At 39.0% G+C, this 16,968-nt stretch overlaps 1 protein-coding gene across 3 annotated transcripts in view; it reads left to right on the forward strand.

The window, feature by feature from the left end:
• The window catches only part of LOC109414815 (elongation of very long chain fatty acids protein 7), a 125,627-nt gene that overhangs the window by 97,752 nt on the left and 10,907 nt on the right, over positions 1 to 16,968 (forward strand). For all 3 annotated transcript variants that reach the window (XM_029856124.2, XM_019688653.3, XM_062854085.1), the window contains 3 exons: positions 13,968 to 14,158; positions 14,378 to 14,458; positions 14,573 to 14,735. In XM_029856124.2, the coding sequence (XP_029711984.2) occupies positions 13,968 to 14,158; positions 14,378 to 14,458; positions 14,573 to 14,735 (435 nt within the window). The remainder of the gene's footprint in view (positions 1 to 13,967; positions 14,159 to 14,377; positions 14,459 to 14,572; positions 14,736 to 16,968) is intronic.

The raw sequence follows: 16,968 nt of genomic DNA on the forward strand, positions 1-16,968 counted from the left end.
AGGCTCTAGGTGATTTTCCGCTGCAAAACGGTGAGTCGATAAGGAGAGCGTCCAACATAGCTCTGGTCCTCACAAGTTCCTACCTCATGCTTCCACGGGTCAGGCGATGACAAAGACCGCCAGCTAAGAGTTGTGTGCTTAGCTGGTAGTGCAGCCTAGGCACTGTTGTCCTTCTGACTTCAGCTAGATTGAGGAGGTACGATCCGAGTGTCTGTTCACCAAGGAGGTGCGGCTCAAACAGCGTCTGTTCTGGCATCCAGCGGCTGAGTAAGAAACGCTGCACCACGCCCAGCTAGATCCAAGGTGGTAGCCCCATCAGCGTGGTCGTCCCAGTGTTTGTTGGGACGTTAAACAGAACTGGCACGATGGCCCTCCGGCGAGACAGGAGTGTTGGCGTAGGCCCAATAAGCCACCCGTAAAAATCCCCATTGCGAATACCATAGGAGAAACTATGACCCGATACAATCGGCAAAGACCCACGCGACGAAATAAGGACTACGATTGGAAACTTGGAACATGGAATTGCAAGTCACTAGGTTTCGCAGGATGTGACAGGATAATCTACGACGAACTACATCCCCGCAACTTCGACATCGTGGCGTTGCAGGAACTTTGTTGGACTGGACAGAAAGTGTGTAAAAGCGGGCATCGAGCGGTTACATTTTACCAAAGCTGCCCAGACAACCAATTTGCACGTATAATGAAGTTTATGTTCATGTTGACGCGCGGATGGACGTGTTTTCGATTAGCTGTCACGTTTTTGCTCGTCTCCGCTGAAAATTCAATTTGGCCTGTGAAAAGATTCCGCGTGTGATACCATAGAAGATCGGTGATGTACTCGTTTTTTGTGACAGTGATAATGTCCGGCAACTCAATAGTGTCGGTTTATGAAGAGACTTATTTGTACATTTGGCGATTGCCGTGGTACGTTTTTCCTCGTCTACGCGCGTGAGTGTCGATTTGGCCGATGAAAAAATTTCGCGTGTGATACCGAAGAGAATCAGTGGGGTGTACTCTTTTTCTGTGATAATGTACGGCGAGTGGTGATGGACGTGAACACTTTTAGTGTGCCAATTTGTGCATTTAACTTCTCGGAATTTGGAAGAATTCCAAAAGAATTCTCTTCGTTTGAAGATGTGTGTTTCAAATTTCGGATCTCGGAGACGGATCCGGAAGAAATAATTGAGATCGATTTCAAGCAGATCAATAAAGCTGCAACGCTCAGAGTCAGTGGACTACGCGAAACTAGGTGAGATCTTTCTGATTACACTCTACGTACTTTATATTGTTATATAACTACATGTAAGTTGAAAATTCGCTATTTTCAACATTCTTTCATCTATTGGAAGCTGCTTCAGTTCTGGGCTCTTTCTAAGTTGATGAAGGGATTTATAAATGCTTGCAAGGACTTGGCCAGGTGTGTGGAGCTGAGTGGGTCTATGACATTGTAGATAGTAGCGACATCAGATCAGCAATGTCAATGGATATATTCAACTTTGCAACTCCATCCAAGATTTGTGCAAGTATTCATGCTATGCTATGCTATGCTATGCTATAATGAAGTTTATGTTCATGTTATACGTACTTTTATGCGTTAAAGTTACATCGCATAAGATGCAGCAAAAGTGCCTTATGCGTACAAAAGTGGAGGCGCTATACGTGCATTGACGAAAAAATAATAACGCTACATGACTTGAAGCGATATCTTATGCGATGCACCGCGTGCACTATTGCGACGCAATTTAGCATCTTATGCGATTTAATAATATTAAAAAAAAAACAATTCTGTCAGCTCGATATCGAACTAATGACCTCTGGATTGTTGAGCCACACTTCACACACAACACCAAACGCTACTTATGGTACAAGCTGATTAATTATCATGATATTCTAACTCACCTCAGTGTTTGTTGGAATGCACTTGGTTCACTTGCGCTGCGCGTGTTTGGCAGGCTAAAAACGATTTCCCGTACAGTTTTCCTGCCCCTCTCTGGCTAACACCTTTCATTGTTGATTATCCAGCCAACTCAACAAATAATAATGACTTTGCAACCATAATTATGGTTGTTCACTTTCTTGTAGGTTTTTGGCACTGCATCCACAGTGCAACAGAAACTCTTTAATTGTTATCACATATCAAATCGCATAATGCCAACATAAACGCTTCTAGCTTATGCGAGTTTGTATGCACACTTCAACGAGTTTATTTGTACTTTTATGCGATTTCATCCATACACCAATGCGAGGTAAACTGACACAACAAGAAAAGTACCAAGCGAAGTCGTATAATCATCGCAGTACGCAATTATGCGAATTCATTAGACACTTTGCGAGTTCGCTCGCACGCTTTTACGAGTAAGTAAAGTTCATCGCAATAAAACATCAGAATATCATCTACTACGATGTACTCCTACCTTATAAAAGTTCATTTGTATTCTTATATGACTTTACCTGATACATCGTAATAAGTTCAAAAAATAGCATCGTATGCGATGATATTTGTCAGTCAGCCGTACATATATGCGATAGTGACTCAAAATAGTACTTTATACAATGTACAACGTGGTTTCTCATGCGACTCCTGGTTGTCTGGGTGTGGCACCACCAATGAACTGGGAACAGGATTTATAGTGTTGGGCAAGATGCGACAACGTGTGATCGGGTGGCAGCCGATCAACGCAAGGATGTGCATGTTGAGAGTTAAGGGCCGTTTCTTCAACTACAGCACCATCAACGTCCACTGCCCACACGAAGGGAGACCCGATGACGAGAAAGAATCGTTCTGCGCGCAGTTAGAGCAAACATACGATGGTTGCTCGCCGCGTGACGTGAAAATCGTTGTCGGTGACATGAACGCGCAGGTAGGAAGGGAGGAAATGTACAGACCGGTAATCGCGCGAAACAGCCTGCACGCCGTATCGAATGATAACGGCCAGCGATGCGTAAACTTTGCAGCCTCCTGTGGTATGGTAGTCCGAAGCACCTTCTTCCCCCGCAAAGATATCCACTAAGCAACCTGGAGATCACCCGACCATCAAACAGAAAACCAAATCGACCACGTTCTAATCGACGGTAAATTCTTCTCAGATATAATTAACGTCCGCACATACCGCAGTGCGAATATAGATTCGGATCACTACTTAGTCGCTGTATGCATGCGCTCAAAACTTTTGACAGTTATCACCACGCGTCGAAGTCGAACGCCGCGGCTCAACATCGAGCAACTTCGTAACGTAGAAGTGGCTCAAGACTACGCGCAGCAGTTAGCAGTGGCCCTACCAACGGAAGAGCAGCTTGGCGCAGCTACACTTGAAGATGGCTGGAGGGACATCCGATCCGCCATAGGTAGTACCTCGGCTACAGCACTAGGCTTCGCGACTCCGAATCACTGAAACGACTGGTACGACGGCGAATGTGAACAGTTGAAAAACGAGAAGAATGCAGCATGAACGAGAATGCTGCAACACCGTACGAGAGCGAATGAGGCACGTTACAAACAGGCGCGGAACAGGCAGAACTCAGTCTTCCGGATGAAGAAGCGCCAGCAGGAAGAACGAGATCGCGAAGCGATGGAAGAGCTGTACCGCGCTAAGGACACACAAAAGTTCTACGAGAAGCTGAACCGCTCGCGCCACAAGCCGACATGTGCCGAGATAATCACGGGAATATTCTCACGAGCGAGCGTGAGGTGGTCGAGAGGTGGCGGCAGCATTACGATGAGCACCTCAATGGCGACGTTGCAAGTACCGAAGGTGGCGTGGTAACAGATCTAGGAGTATGTGCACAGGACGAAAGACTTCCGGCCCCTGACCTTCAAGAGATTGAGGAGGAGGTTGGCCGGTTGAAAAACAACAAAGCCGCTGGAGCAGATCAACTACCAAGCGAGCTTCTAAAATACGGTGGAGAAGCACTGGTGAGAGCACTACACTGGGTCATTACCAAGATTTGGGAGGAGGAAGTATTACCGGAGGAATTGATGGAAGGTATCGTGTGTCCCATCTATAAAAAGGACGACAAGTTGGATTGCGGGAACTACCACGCGATCACACTAATGAGCGCTGCCTACAAGATACTCTCTCAAATTTTATGCCGCCGTCTATCACCGATTGCAAGAGAGTTCGTGGGATAATATCAGGCTGGATTTATGGGTGAACGCGCTACAACGGACCAGATGTTCGCCATCCGGCAGGTGTTGCAGAAATGCCGCGAATACAACGTGCCCACACATCACTTGTTCATCGATTTCAAATCGGCGTATGATACAATCGATCGAGAACAGCTATGGCAGATTATGCACGAATACGGGTAAACTGATACGGTTGATCAAGGCGACGATGGATCGAGTGATGTGCGTAGTTCGAGTATCAGGGACACTTTCGAGTCCCTTCGAATCTCGCAGAGGGTTACGGCAAGGTGATGGTCTTTCGTGCTTGCTGTTCAACATTGCTATGGAGGGTGTAATAAGAAGAGCGGGGATAAACACGAGTTGGACGATTTTCACGAAGTCCGTTCAGCTGCTTGGTTTCGCCGATGATATTGATATTATTGCACGTAAATTTGAGACGATGGCGGAAACGTACATCCGACTTAAGAGTGAAGCCAGGCGAATCGGATTAGTCATTAATGTGTCGAAGACAAAGTACATGATGGCAAAGGGCTCCAAGGAGGAATCAGCGCGCCTGCCATCCCGAATTTATATCGACGGTGATGAAATCGAGGCGGTTGAAGAATTCGTGTACTTGGGCTCACTGGTGACCGACGACAACGACACCAGCAGAGAAATTCAGAGGCGCATTGTGGCAGGAAATCGTGCTTACTTTGGACTCCGCAGAACTCTACGATCGAATAAAGTTCGCCGTAACACGAAGTTAACCATCTACAAAACGTTGATTAGACCGGTCGTCCTCTATGGGCACGAAACATGGACCCTACGTGCAGAGGACCAACGCGCCCTTGGAGTTTTCGAACGGAAGGTGTTGCGTACCATCTACGGCGGAGTGCAGATGGAAGACGGGACTTGGAGAAGGCGAATGAACCACGAGCTGCATCAGCTGCTGGGAGAACCAACCATCGTCCATACCGCGAAAATCGGGAGGCTACGGTGGGCGGGTCACGTCATCAGGATGTCGGATAGCAACTCGACTAAAATGGTTCTCGAGAGTCATCCGACCGGTACAAGAAGACGTGGAGCGCAGCGAGCTAGGTGGGTCGATCAAGTGGAGGACGATCTGCGGACCCTACGCAGACTGCGGAACTGGAGACAAACAGCCATGGACCGAGTGGAATGGAGGCGGCTACTATGTACAGCAGAGGCCACCCCGGCCTTAGCCTGACCGGTAAGGTAAGTAAGGTGATTTTCCGTTGAAATCCCTTGCTGATATATAGGGAAGTGGAACCATCTCGGCAGGGGTCCTATTTTGGGCACTTTTCTACGATAACTCAGCCAATTCTGAACCAATTGACGCAATTTTTGGATCGTGATGAAATACGTATGGTATCTAGCCGTGTACAGAATTTCAAGTCAATTGGTTTGGAATTTACTGAGTTATGGCGAAAAGTGCCCAAAATACCGGCCGCTGCTCAAGTAGTTCGCTACTCTATGGAAAATCCTTAAACTACTGAAGGAGTCTCTGGAAATATTTCTGGAGGAATTCAAGAAGTTTCAGAAAAAAATCCATTGTAGAGCTCCTGAAAAAACTCTTGAAATATTTTTTGAATAAACAGAAGATCTAATTTATGTATAAATCTCTCAAGGTTATCATAAAAAATACCCTGGAGAAATATCTGAAAGAATCTCAAGGAAATTCTCGAAGGAATCCTATTAGGAGTTGCTGAAGAAATTGAATAATTGAGTATTACCAGGGAGCTATGCTTGAGACATCCTTGATGAAATTCCTTTAGAAATTTAGAAGATGAGAAATTCCTGGAGGAATTTTCTATCACAGGAGGAGGAATTCACAGATTTTCTGAAAGAGTACTCGGATGAAGTCTTGAAAGCTCTTTAGGAAATCACTTAGAAACACTTTTGTTTAGTCGAAGACTTCTTTAACAATAAGACATGGAACTCAGATATTTTCCCGTACTAACGGCAAGCGTCACCGACGACACCGCCGCCTGTTAAGCTAAGGTTGTACCTTTGTGTAAAAGTTTTTTTTAAATTTTTTTGTGTATTTTAACTTATGCTTATTCTACACTTCTTGTGTAAAAGTGTAAGAGTGTATTGGGTGCGAGTATGATGATTTACACACACTATCATGAATGGTTCCACCTGCTGCTAACCGATGGAGAAATTTGTGATAGAATCCTTGAATTTCTGAAAATATTGCTGAAGGAAAAACGTCTATAAATTACGCCATGCTTTCAAGAGGAAGGAAAGATCAGCAAAGTGTGACGACCCATACATAAATGTTAAGGGCTAATTACAAAAATGCAATAGAGAGGACGGAGCGTTTATAATGAACAATTTTTCTCGTGACGCATTTTTTCAATGAGGCAAATCCCTGGAAGAATTTTTAAAGGGAACTTGGGAGCTATTGATTACGGATCGCTGATGAGTTATCTTAGGGCATCCCTGAAAATTATTTCTGTTAGAATATTTAGAGATATTTTGAAGAAATTCATGTAAGAATTCTAAACTCTAGATTTCTTAAAAAATATCGCTGTAAGAATGTCTGGAATACGTAGGTGGTTTTCTAACAGGATCTGTGGAGACACATCTGAAATAACACTAGTTTACAGCATTTTTGAACTTGGTAAGCTGATGATCATTTTTAGTGTAGAATCATGCCCTGAGTTCGAAAACGCGAAGGAAAAAAAATACAGTAGAGTGGATGTTTTTCGACTTTCCTTTCAAGGCTCTCGACTCGAAATCGATTTTTGTTCTATTTTTAAGCAAAGTTGCTCCCTTCATACAACTCTATTTCCATAACCAATGCTCCGATTGAGCTGAAACTTTTACTGTATTTGGCTCACACTAATGTTTCAAATATACGCCGAGATAGATTTTTTATTTGATTTTTTCTTACTGAAAAAAAAAATACAAATCTTCATTATTTTTTGAAATATTTGTTCAAATTTAAGGAGATTGGCTTATATAATCGCCAATATCTCGAATCCCACAAATTTGATGCAAAAACTATGTTCAGATGATTGAAACATATTATATTCAGTTTTCTATTTAAGCAAAAAGATTGAAAATCGTTGACTGCAACGCAAAATATTTTAATTTTAGTAAATTCCATATTTTTAAAAATTGTAGAGCTTGTTTTTATTCAGCGAATCTCAAAAACTGTTCTACTTTTAATTTTGTGATGCACGATTTTGATATTAGAACATTATTATGCATAAAAAATGTTGGCCGTTGATGGAAGTTCATGACTCTTTTTTTTGTTAACTTGTGTAATCAATGGAGAAAAATCTTAAGCATAAAAGGTTTTCTAGAAAAATCTTGATAAAAATCCTGGAGGTTTCTCCTGAGCCAAGAGGGAGGAATTTTCAGAGAAAAGAAACATTTCTGAAAAGATTCGTGGAAAATTGTCTGAAAGAAATCTATGGTGGAATCTCTTGGAACTCTTGAAAAAAATCCGGAACTATATTGAATATTCAGTAGGATCGAGAATCTGGTTATCCATTGTCGGATAAGCAATTCTAAGACTCAACCATCAGGCTTACGGGATTTTACCCGATAATCAGCCGAGAGAATTGTAAAGAAGTTACCAAAAATACGAACGCAAATCATTCAATAATATCATACGTAATTCGCCATTAAAATCTTTCAAGGCTATGATCTTAAAATTGTTGCAGTTTGAAATGATGATGCAATGACAAATTTGCAATAATTCATAAAAGATCTCAAAAACAACAAACAACAAAAATTTACAAGAAAAAAATGCAAACTACCTAAAAATTATCAATACAGTGTAATTCCATTTTTGGTATGCTCCATTTTAGGCATGTTCTGATTTTGGCACCCCCCGAATTTGGCAACATAAGATTCCGTTTTTGGCAACAATTTCAATTGTAATAAAAGTACATCAAATATCGATAAATAATCTTCTAATTTTTATAATCGATTTCACGTACTTCCGGTATTTGCACAAAGGAATCTTTTGTATATTTTTGATTTCCAACTGCTTCTTGCATACAGGGTACAAAAATTGAGCAGATACTTCGATGCTTAAAGTATGTCTTCTTTTATTAACTTTCTCACACATTTTTAGTTAAACATTTGTCCACTAGGACCAGGGCGTCTACAAGTACAAAGTTGGATGATATTGTTTTTCGTATTTGACGGATTTCGCGCCAACTCGAACAAATGTTGGCAGCACCCTCTCAGATTACAACGAAACTTTCTTGGTGTGTAGACCTTGCCCAGATAAGCCACTTTGCATACTCATTTTTCTAATTTTTTTTCTCGACTGACTTTTGAAAAGGGCTAAACTTTTTTTATGGATTTTTTAAAAATGTTTTTAATCAAAAAATGACTACTCCTACAAAAAAGTGTTGTATGGGTGATTATCACAAAATAAGTCAAATTTTAAGAAAAAAATACTGAAAAAAAATCCAAAATGAGCCCTACACTGAAAAAAATCATTTCTAAAAATTCAAAGTTGATTTAAAAAAAAACACCATTTTTGATTTTGATGAAATTTTGTCTCAAGACAGGTAATTATGTTCCCTACCAACCGTCCATACATCACAAGATGGGCACTTTTAGGGAAAAAAAGTTTTTCCAACAAAAACTTTTTCTTGTCCAAATTATTATTTTTTCAGTGTCTTTTTTTAAAAACAAACTAAACCAGTGAAGGTTATCTAGTAATCTCAAAATGCAATGAAACTTATTGTGTCATATGCGACAATGCAATGCACCCATATTCACGCAGCAGCACTCTAGAAGTACGAAACAATATACAATTAGAACACGCATTTCATACGTGCTGCTGTAATTTCTACCCAAACGTTTCTACCCCATGTTCTTACCTAATATTAGGTAAGGCTATTTATTGGATTCGAACTACCTAATCGAAAAAAAAAACAAATCAAGAGTTGTACCTAAAGCAAATATGAACAAAACAAGAAAATGAATGTTTTGGAAATGTTTTGGATTTTTTTCAGTATTTTTTTCTTAAAATTTGACTTATTTTGTGATAATCACCCATACAACACTTTTTTGTAGGAGTAGTCATTTTTTGATTAAAAACATTTTTAAAAAATCCATAAAAAAAGTTTAGCCCTTTTCAAAAGTCAGTCCAGATAAATTTTGAAGAAACTAAGTATGCAAAGTGGCTTATCTAGTCTTGGTGTACATACCCAGAAAGTTTCATTGTAATCTGAGAGGGTGCTGCCAACTCCGAATACGATTTGGGGCGAAATTCGTCATTTATCATATTGCAGACACTAAGCGCTTTGAAAACATGAGAATTTAGTAGAAGAACTTTTGCTTTAGAGAATTTTGTAGTCGATTGATTTGAGAGAATTCTTTCATGATCGTGAGGGCGCATTGTTATAGGTGGTCAATAGTTTAGAACTTAAGACTACACGCAGAAAAATGAGGCTTCTTTAAAACAATTGATCAGGTTGATTTTCAATCTGAGCATTTATTTATTCCAAAGTTATATTTCTTCGTTCTTACGTAGAGTTTACCGATCAACACAACCAATTCCCATCATTCCATACAACGTTGAATTGTTTCAACAAAATGGGGACCACAAACATGGCCCAGAAGCACTTACACATCTTTAATATTCTTACCCCAACATCGCCACAACGAAGAAAGTGTATAGCAAATCCATCACCCCAACTTTCAAGTGCAGTTTTGGCCGTTATGTATAACGCGCAGGTACTCCAGACAGCATTCGCAAAAAGTTGATCAGTTCCGCCTTTTTGTCTTTTTTTTATTCGTTCTCGCTTCAATCCGCTTGCCGAGTGTCTAAAAATAGATCTCCGAGCTACCGCAGGAGCTGCCGTCACCAACACAATCACTTTCCGGCTTTGTTAGTGGCAAAAGTGCAGTCGTTTAAAACAATCTGTTATTTTATGTTGAAACTACTAAAACTCTGTTTGTTCTAACAAACTGTCAAAAATTTCGGCAAATGAAAATATTTCCATTATCAAACAATGGAACAGTTCAGTTTAAACTAGAAATCAGTTTGTCGCTATAGCAATCTGAAAAATCGGTTGATTTGAACTAGAATTTAATTGTGTTTACAATTTTTTTTTCTGCCTGTATATCTCCGCCAATTTGTGTCCGATTTTAAAATCCTGGATTGAGTAGTGTGCGGTAGTTCGGCAGCAGCAAAGCATCGCGCGCTGGCTTTGCTAGATTTTTGCGATTTTTTTCTCTTTTCTCTGCGGGCTCCGACGACGGGACGCCAAGCAGTCAGTAGTGTGCGGTAGTTCTAGTTCGGCAGCAGCAAAGCATCGCGCGCTGACTTTGCTAGATTTTTGCGATTTTTTTTTCTCTTCTCTGCGGGGCTCCGACGACGGGACGAGTGTGCGCGCGCCGTGGTTCGAGTCAGTTCCGAATTTTTTGCTTCCCATCGGCGCTAGTTTCCAATACACTTTTAGTTGATAATAAATATTTTCTTTCAATTACACAAAAGAGTGAAAAATGTTAGTTCGGGTTCGCCGGTCGAGAAAAAATCCGGGCGCCGACAAGTGAGTCGCGTTCAGTGTATTTCTGTGTGGAATAGACTAAAGGTTTCTGCTCCCTAGTGGAGTGGAGACGCGCGATAGAATTTCTTTTTGGTTAGTTTTTGCGTCGAAAAGTGGTCGGTTGTTAACGGCGGTTTGTGTATATTGATCCATTGTCAAATCATATCACCAACCATAGGTGACTCCCGGACTGACAATGTACCTTACCCTACTAACAAAAAAATCCTTCCTGAGACAAACGTGGAGATGCAGCGATTCGCGGTCTTTTTAACAACGTTTGTCTTACTAACATTCCCTTCCATCCTCGATGACCGTAAGGACGTGGCCGGCGCCGTTATTGACCTTATTAAAGTTGAGAGCTCTCGAACTGTGTACATTGAGAATAGTAAGCTAGTCCCAAGCCCTATTCATTGGTTCCTTGTGCAATTTCGATTGCTCTGGTCAATCACGGAGTAGCAACTACGAATTGTGCGGTCATCTATGCTCATGCTCATGCTCATGCTCATGCTCAAAATCCTGGATCTTATTCAAAAGATAATAAGTCAAAAATACTTTGAACATGATTTAAATGTTGTTTTTTTTTCAAAAACGTATGTATGTAAACCTAAGCTAAAGTTGCCAAATTTTCTAAAAATTAATATAAACTTACGGTAGTGTTGCTGGACATTGGGTCGACCAAATTCTAAGATGAGAGTGATTATATAACCTATTTTCTATCAGCTTTCAACTGCTTTCTACCGAATTTAGCTAAAAAATCTAGAAATAAAAAGTTATTAAATCAAGTTACTCTTGATGTCATCGACCAAAACTTTAAAAATGATATATCGGCCAAAAGTATAGGGTCACTATCGTTAAAAATAAAAAAGTGATTTGTTGATAACTTTTTCATCTTTCATTCAATTTAGTCTTCAGATAAACGAAAGATGGGAAACAGAACTTCCCTGCTGAGTAGTCGATTTGATCCACTATTTGTGGGATGAAAACGATTTTTTGAATCACTTCAATGCGTGGTACAAATATCAACAATCACGCGTCTCCATGTGCTTCTTAATTTTCTAAGAAACATGGTTGATAATAAAATTACCAGAAAACCTTGCGAGAAATAATGAAAATCAGTATATAGTTAAATCAAAAGAATTTCAATTGTTTTACCTACATGGCAACTAGAAAAAATTGTTATACAGGGTGTTAGGTTCCTGAGTGCAAACTTTTTAAAGGGTGATAGAGGACCATAAATGATGAAAAAAATTGTTCTACGCATATGGTCAAATCTCAACCGTTACGTAGTTATTGGACTCCCCATGTTTTTGACTGTTATTGCCTTAACTTTCTATAACTTTAAAATGGTCATACTTATCGCAGTTTTTTTACTCTTATTCGAAAGATTATTGAATTTTGTATCAAATGGCATCTTTGAAGTTTTCTAGAGCAAAATAGCTAAAAATAGTGTGTTTTTATTTGTTTATGTCCATTATCTTTAAAACATGCGTAATAAATTAAAATTCTTTCTTTGGGAAAGTTGTGGCCCCTGTTCCACTCTACAATTTGTTCTTTGACGCCAAACTTCTAAATCTTATCGTTTTCTTGCAATTCAGATTTAAATGTGCAGCACAGTGCGCAAAAAAGTGCTTACCATGACGATTGCAAATTTCTGATCTGAAATGCGACGTTTAAATCGAAATTGCAAGAAAACGATAAGAGATAGAAGTTTGATGTCAAAGAACGAATTGTAGAGTAAAACAGGGGCCACAACTTTGCCAAAGAAAGAATTTTAAATTATTACGCATTTTTCAAAGATAATTGACAAAAACAAATTAAAACACACAACTTTTAGCTATTTGATCTAGAAAACTTAGTTATTTAACTAAACCGATCGGTTCAAAGATGCCATTTGATACAAAATTCAATAATCTTTCGAATAAGGGTTAAAAAAGTGTGATAAGTTTGACCATTTCAAAGTTATAGCCAGTTAAGGCAATAAGAGTCAAAAACATGGGGAGTTCAATAACTACGTAACGGTTGAGATTTGACCATATGCGTAGAACAATTTTTTTCATCATTTATGGTCCTCTATCACCCTTTAAAAAGTTTGCACTCAGGAACCTAACACCCTGTATAAAAAAAACTTTCATAAATGTTTCCATGCATTGAGTAATTTCTCTTCCCTTTGCCAGTGCTTTCCAAACCATGTTACCATAGCCCATGATATAATCCAAATGCAATTGGGTTGTTTAATGAACAAAATATAGCTATTTTCTATAGCCTAATCGAAAGAGCTAATTTTTCTGAGTATACCTTTGTTTTGATGGTCAAATTAACAAAACAGTTTTAATTTTCGTGGATAGAATGACAGTTCAATCGATAAAATGACAGTTCGACCCGAACAAAAAAATTTCCCCATACAAACTTTAAATGCATTTTAAAAATAGTTCCCGAACTCCAAAAATTATGAAATTTTGGATTTAGGCTAATTTTGGGGCGGAGAATCTGATTATGATATAATCCGGATACCCCTAAAGAACCCAAACATCAATCAATGATGTAGAGGATAATCTACTTTTTTCCTGCAATGATAGATTTTACTTCACGGAGGCATAAGAATCATAAGAAGAACTAGTTGACTAGTTTGTGAATTCAACCATATCAATTTAATCCAATCAAGTAGGGTACGAGTGCCATCAGTAATCTCACGCTCCCATTTCCATCCTATCCGAGAACAAGCGATTACGGCACCGATTGATTCCGTTCTTTTGTGTTTCATGCGTGCTCACTTCTAACAAAAAATACAAAAATAAGAAACAAAACAAACAGCGCTTCATTCCTTTGTTTTTAGTAGGATGAAAATGGGAGCCACATGCTTAATAAAGGAACCAATACCCTAGTCTAAACAAAAGTCATTCGAACGTTCTTTTTCAGACAAAAGGACTTATCACGGAAGCGGTTAGGTACTCCATAACATGTGCGCCCGATTTGAATGATTTGTGCCAAATAGAGCGCAACGAACAAACATGCTTTATCAATCGGATAAACAGTTTCGCACGCTTTGTTTACGAGCCAATAATCATGAGTGCGAAGTATTCAGTTGATTTTACCGATCGGTGGGAACTTGAATGGAATTTGATTCAAGCATGTTGCATACTAGCTCGCATACAAGTGATCGACTTTCTTATTAGAAACCGTTGCAGTGTTGATCGATTTCCACCATAGGCTGAACGGACATGCTGCCATGCTGGTTCTCCATAGACACTAAATTGTTACTACTATCGCATTCTCGAAATTAATGGTTGCTTCCCCTTCTTCCGTTCCGCTTACAGATCCTCGTGCCAAAAGTCTACCCTTCATGGACAACCCGCTGCCCACGCTGGGAATGATGATCTCCTACCTGCTGTTCGTGCTTTGGCTCGGCCCACTGTACATGCGAGACCGGAAACCGATGGACCTGCGGCGAGTTATTATCTTCTATAACATGTTCCAGGTGCTACTCAGCGGGTACATGTTCTACGAGGTATGTGTGCAGCTTGGAACATGGGCTTAATCGTTACTTAGCATACTCTATTACTGATAAATTCAATGAAAGATTAATGCATTGATCTATAATTTAAAAAAAATATTTAATTTTTTTCACGTAACTATAGTGAAATTCCTCGCAAATAAAGATATTTTGAGAATCTTTCAAATATCAGCCGTAAATCGATTTAATTTGCCCTCCCATATTTCATTCTAGCACCTGATGGCAGGATGGCTGCGGGGGTACAGTCTCACGTGCCAAACGGTTGACTACGACGACGGGCCACTATCCCGGCGGGTAAGATAAGAAAGCTCGCCAGTCCGGCCAGAAGCGTGATCGACACGGGGAAGGGAAATTCATTGGTCCAATTTTACTGACTTCTTTATTTTTCCGTTTTCGGCACCGAACCAGATGTTCAACCTGTGCTACGTGTACTACCTCTCAAAGCTGTCCGAGTTCGCTGACACGGTATTTTTCGTGCTCCGGAAGAAACAGTCCCAGATCACCGATTTGCACGTGTACCATCACTCGCTGACACCGATGGAAGCGTGGATTCTTACAAAGTTCATTGCCGGTGAGTAAGCTGAAGGGCACGTGGTTGAGGGCTATCGCCATCCGGGTGAAATTGGGAAATCTTTTGCTCTGATTTAGTTTTATTTGGTTAATGGCCGCATTGAATAACGTGATGTTTGTATTGTAGAAATAATTTGTTGGCTGGGGCATATAGATTGTGAATAATTCTATTTTAAATGTTTTATTTCATGGTACATTTCAGTTCCTATATTGCTATTGCGATTAGAAATTTTGACTGCGCTTTGATCAATGAGAAACTTATTCAGTTACAAACACTTATCTGGAGTAAACACGTCAGTACAGGTAAACCTCTATTTAGTAAACATTTCAATTTTTTAAAATTTCTGTAACATTGAATTTTACAACAAATCGTATTATATTTTATTTACTTTTATTTAAATTTCATATGAAAATACACCAAAATATATAAAAACTGCATGAAAAATTTTGATAAAAGGCTCGATGTTTTTGGCATAAATTAGTAATTCTCGCTAAATAACGAATGAACCGCAATCCCACTAGCTTGTTAGGATCGAATTCTTTTGTCTTCAAAAATATGTATGGTATATTTTGAACAATTTGCATAATTGTCACGAATAATTCAAAAAGTTCAGAAAATCATTCAGGGGTTCATTTGAAAATAACTCCGAGGATTAAATAATAGTAAAATAACCCAGAATTGTTAACTTTATTACGACAGACTCAGAAGAAAACTTCCCAAAGCAAATCAGCATGTTACATATTGTTTCAGAAAATCTTCCATGTATACCTCCACAAGAGTACCAAAGAATTCTTCCATGAAATCTTTCATGAGTTGCTTCACCAATTCCTCCATGATTTTCCATAAATAATTTCAGAGATTGCTTGAGCAATCCGCCCAGGGATCAATTCAGAAAATGCTCTGGCTCTTTATTCTGAAATTTCTCTAGGCATTCGTTTGGAGAATCCATGGGAGATTCCTTTAAAAATCTTCCAAAAATTTCTTCAAAAATTCTTCCGAAAAATGTTTCTTAAAAAAATCTTTCGGAGATTTATCTAAGTATTTGGACAAAATTACCTACGGATTCTTTAAAAAAAATCTTCCATGGATTCATTAGGAAATTTTCTTTAAGTATTTGTTTAGAAATTCCTTCTATTCTACAAACTCCACAAAGAATTCTTTCAAAGCATTATGCATGAGTTACTTATAAAATCCCTCCGTTCTTTTTTCACAAAAAAAAAATCCATTAATTTAAGTAGAAATTTATCCAGGGATTCTTTCGTTTAATAACTATTCAGCGATTCCTTCAGAAATTACTCCAGAGTTTTTGAGAAACTGTTTCAAAAAGTTCCCTCAACATTTTAAACTGAGGTTTACTCAGCCAATTCTTCCAAGGAATTTAACATAAATTCTCATATCAACTTCCATTTTTTCCAGAAATTACACTAGGGATTTCTCCAGACGTTTCACAAAGTGTTTTGTAAGAAAGTTTTGTATGAGTTTCTGCAGAAATTCCTCCCTGTAATTTCTTTGGAATATTCTTCAGAGATTTGCCCTGTTTTTACGAGACTTTTTTGGATCCTTTTTGAGATTTTTTTTCATAAATTCTTTTGAGCATTCTCTCAAACGATCTTCCAAGGATTTATTCCAAAACTTTCTCCGGGGTTTACTTTAGGAATTACTACAGGGATTTTTTTTTGTTTGAAAATCTGAATTTCTGTCAGAAAATCTTCCTGCAATTTCTTTAGAAATTGCTCCAAGGACTCTTTTCAAAAAATTAATGTGAGATCCAATCGGGAATTTTCTGCAGGGATTCTTATAGAAAATACCCAAGGGGTTTCTTAACAATTTTTTCGAGGGATTTTTTCAGAATATCTCCCGAGATTTTTGTTTTAAATTCGACTAATTATTTCTCCAGCAATATCTCCAGATTTTCCTCCAGAGATTTCTTTACAATTTTTTCCAATGGTTACTTTGAAAAAAAAATCCACAGATTTTGCGATAATTCTTCCACGGACCCTTGCTGAACTCCATCCAAGGATTCAAATAAAACATCTTTCACCAGCTCCTCCCAGGGATTCTTAAAGATATTCTTTCAGGGACTCCTCTGGAAACGCCTCGTAGATTTACTTTCCAGAATTATCCAGGAAATCATGAAGAAATTTAGTCAGACATTCTTTCACAAATTCTCTAGGAATTCCTTTGGACTTCAGAATGTTTTCCAGCAATTTCCCCAAGATCTTCTTTAGAAAGT

Source organism: Aedes albopictus, chromosome 2 (genome assembly GCF_035046485.1).
Source record: "Aedes albopictus strain Foshan chromosome 2, AalbF5, whole genome shotgun sequence".
NCBI classification, from domain to species: Eukaryota; Metazoa; Arthropoda; class Insecta; order Diptera; family Culicidae; genus Aedes; species Aedes albopictus.